The following is a 4,242-nucleotide window of genomic DNA, read 5'->3' on the forward strand; positions in this document are numbered from 1 at the left end:
AAACACACGCAATATAATTTTCCCTCTAACTGATGTTGCAAAGATCTGAAAATATAATAGTTAGATGAAGCAAGGTCATGTTTTCCTGAGTGACTTGGGAAATATGTGGTCTTGCATTATCGTGTAAGGGCACTCATTTTTTAGGATTGACCAACGATGGATGCATTTTTGAAGGCTTTTGTCCAATGCTTCCAACGACAATATTTCTCTGCATCAATTGTCACGTTTTAGTTTAACACTTCATGACAGACGACATCTTTCAAATCCTTCCAAACAGAACATATTTTTTCGGGTGTAATTCTGCTTGGTGATGGTACTCTTTCTCCATTGAGAGCTAACCATTGTGATTTACGTCGGATATGATTATATAGAATTGACGTTTCATCACTTGTGACCATTTTACCCAAGAAAGTTTCAGTGACAGGAAAACTCTTTGATTAAGCTGAGAAATAAATGATGAAAAAACCACTGAACAAGTTTAAACAGTTTTCCTAGTTCATGAATGGGTATTATGATCAAAGTGTAACTTGAATGAATGTTTTACTAATTCTCCTGCAGTTTTCTGTAGATTTTTCTCGGCTACGGTTTTCAGAACCTCGATATTAACAGAAGTTTGCTGTCCGGATGGAGGAAAAATCTACAAGAGAAAAATTTTCTTGGTGAAACTGACCATGGTATCGTTGACATGCCAGATACATAAAGATTCATTTTAATAGAGAGAAGGAATATTTCTTGCCGCCTCCGTGGTTAAAAATCTCATAAATTCACACACACGCACACACATGCATACGACCTCCTTCTTTCTCCACCAAATCCACTCACAGACCTTTGGTCGGCCCGAGTCTATAATGGAAGTCATTTGTCCAAGCTACCACTTTGTGGGACTGAACCCGGAACTATGTAGTAAGTTGTAATGCAGAAATATATATATATATATATAAAGGTTATGAAGGGTATTGGAGTCAACCAAACCCTAAAGATACAGGTAATACTGAGTAAGTGCTGTATACCGACTAGTTTTGCCCCCGACGTGGTTGCAACATGAGTGGGAAATATAACATGGGTCGTGTATTAGCGTGTGTATATATAAAAAAAAGAATAAGATCTTATTCTTTTATATATATATATATAAGTCTGAAAATTTGGGTGGTATATATCTAATGAACATTTCTGAGGACTTTAACATAGGAAATATTGAATCCGCTTCTTTGAACGAGTGAACCACCGGTCAATTTTATGTTTGTCGCCGTAGCCAGTAGTCTTCCAATCTGCATAACATTTCTGAAATATAAGTGACGTCGGATAGATTTCCGCTGATTCCTTTTTATACGTTATTCATGTTTGTAAATTCATGTGCAAGTAGTCATATTCATCGATTCCAAATTTAAACTTTTAGATTTATTTAAAAAAAAAAAAGAATTCTAATTTCCATTTCTGCCACAATGTGAATTCGCGATGTTTTAGAATATTATCCAACAAGCGTGGTTGTGTGGTAAGAAGCTTGGTTGTGTGGTAAGAAGCTTGCTTCCCAAACACATGGTTACGGGTTCAATCCCACTGTGTGGCAGCTTGAGCAAGTGTCTTTTGCTATAGCTTCGAGTAGATCAAAGCCTTGTAGGTGGATTTGGTAGACGGAAACTGAAAAAGCCCGTCGTGTATGTATATACATATGAGTGTGTGTGTGTGTGTGTGTGCATGTGTGTGTGTGTCTTTGTGTCTGTGTTTGTCCTCCACTACTGCTTGGTAACCGGTGTTGGTGCGTTTATGTCCCCTGACTTAGAAATATTGATCGTCGAGCACTTTTGCTACGGTGTTCGACAATCAATATTTGAAATTGCAGGCAATAAGACAAGCAATTTTGAGATTGTAAACGTTATATATTCACTTACATCACTGTTGAGTATCATTAAGGCATGATTGAAATGATGGTGTTCTAGAGTTGCCTTAGTACCGTATAACTGAGATAAAGCTGAACTCGACCTGAAAAATATATAAAGTTTTGGTGATAAAATAACAAGAAGCATGTACAAATCAAATGCAGGCATGGATCAGATAGATATTTATCAGACAGGAAATAATTTATAAAACAAATATTTATAGTACAGAACATAATTAACAGATATATATTTAAATATTTACATGATGTGCTATGTTTATTTGATAAGTGAAAGGATTTTAGCGAAACAGGCACTTTGAACTGACATATTGTTCACAATACAGTTTCATCCACTTTTCATCTACCAGATGTAACTCACTTTCCAAACACTTTATGTCATTAAAATAAGTATTGAACAGAAAAATAATCAAATATTCTTTCGCCGGTGTTATATTTCAAGTAATCAAATAACTCAATATTAGGTTAAGTTGCAGCTGCTGTAGTTAGGTTTCCTGTGAGTCATAAACGTATAAAACACAATTGTGTCTCATCGGTTACACCCTTCTTCCCTTCGCAAAATAAGAACAATCTATAGTCCTGAATTTCGCTTAATTCCTTTATTTGCCTCTAAGAGTTCCATTTAATTCAAGGATTCTTCCTTTTCGCACGGGAGTCCTTACTGGTAGGAGATAGAAATAATGGTTCTTTGTTAGTATTGTCTATAACGGCAAGCTAGCAGCCTTGCCTCGTTGTATGTCATTACTTGAGTCGAGATATTTATTTTATTTGTTTCAGTCGTTTGACTAGGGCCATGCTGGAGCACCACTTTTAGTCGAACAAATCGACACCAGGACTTATTCTTTGTAAACCTACTACTTGTTCTATCGGTCTCTTTTGCCGAACCGCTAAGTTACGGGGACGTAAACACACCAGCATCGGTTATCAAGCGATGGTGGGGGACAAATACATAGACAAACACACACACACACACACATATATATGCGATGAGCTTCTTTCAGTTTCCGTCTACCAAATCCATTCAAAAGGCTTTGGTCGGCCCGAGGCTATAGTAGAAGACACTTGCCCAAGGTGGTACGCAGTGGGACTGAACCCAGAACCATGTGGTTGGTAGTAAGCTATTTATCATACAGCCACTCTTGCGCCCTAAAAAGCGCGTCAAATGAGGTCCACTGTCAAAGCGATGCTGATTTGTTTCATTGATGCGAATTTGTTCATCCTGGTCAAACTATTAACCAGACATTTTATTTGGCAGTTCTGAGGTTTGCGGGACGTAATGAGACGAAAATGCCCTGGCCTGTTACAAAGTGAAGAGTGGTGATTTCATCACGACAATGCTCCTGCGAACACCGCCATCGATGAAAGAAATCAGCATCGCTTTGACATTGGATTTCACTTGATGTGCATTTTTAGGGCGTGGTGACATTGAATGCTTCCACTGACTTGATTGCTGTTTCGTTTCCGGGTCATAGCCGTAGCATCAACTTCCTTCACCACTGATGACCTTCGAAAAAAGATTCGGATCAACTTCCAACTGTTCTTTCAGTTCACGACACGTATTCAGTCGTGACTGCTTTTAATCTTCCGCGAGCAAGCGAGGCACAAATTTTGCTGCAACTCTTTTCATTCGCAATTCCTCGCCCAAAATTCGTTGGCAGGAGCTCCAAGACACACCAAGCATATCAACAAGTTCGTTAATTGTTCGGCGAAGGTGCATCAAGAATGTTTTCATTCGTTCGGGAGCTCGACGGTTATTCTGAACGAGATTAGTCTTCAAGCGACAAGCGACCATTTCTAAAGCATGAAAACCACTCGTAAACTTGCGTTTTGCTCATGACAGCGTCCTTATAAGTTGTTTGAAGCATGAAAACTGTTTCAGCCGCCGTTTTCCACAACAGAAAACAAGATTTCACAGAAGCATGCTGTTCCTTCGTTTCAGCCATCGCAAATGTTAACGAACAGTGGAGAAGCACTCTTAACAAAGACGCACAACGTGGTAGTACTACCTCACCCCATGACACTGGCTGGCATACTGATGCCTGAGGGTCGCATCAAGTGGGTTCTAGTGGCAGAAGCCCTGAACTAAAATGGGCTTGTCCCACAGAGAACATTTCCGCTTACTTTTGGGTACTCCCTACTGTACACACACACACACACACACACACACACACACACACACACACATATATATAGGAATGTATATGTATATATATAGATATATATATATATATAAATTTAATGAATGGAGTAAAACGCATATTTTAACTGCATACTTTTATTTCCAACATATGTTTCGAAGAATTACAAATTATACCAGCCATAGGAATCGGCGATGTTAAAAATGTAAT

At 38.5% G+C, this 4,242-nt stretch overlaps 1 protein-coding gene across 1 annotated transcript in view; it reads right to left on the bottom strand.

Annotated features, from left to right (window-relative positions):
• Positions 1-4,242, bottom strand: part of LOC106884049 (dual 3',5'-cyclic-AMP and -GMP phosphodiesterase 11A) — a 359,609-nt gene that overhangs the window by 64,868 nt on the left and 290,499 nt on the right. Inside the window, exon 15 of the mRNA XM_052973868.1 lies at positions 1,890-1,980. Coding sequence (XP_052829828.1) covers positions 1,890-1,980 — 91 coding nt within the window. The remainder of the gene's footprint in view (positions 1-1,889; positions 1,981-4,242) is intronic.

The sequence above is a fragment of the Octopus bimaculoides genome, chromosome 17 (genome assembly GCF_001194135.2).
Source record: "Octopus bimaculoides isolate UCB-OBI-ISO-001 chromosome 17, ASM119413v2, whole genome shotgun sequence".
NCBI lineage: Eukaryota > Metazoa > Mollusca > Cephalopoda > Octopoda > Octopodidae > Octopus > Octopus bimaculoides.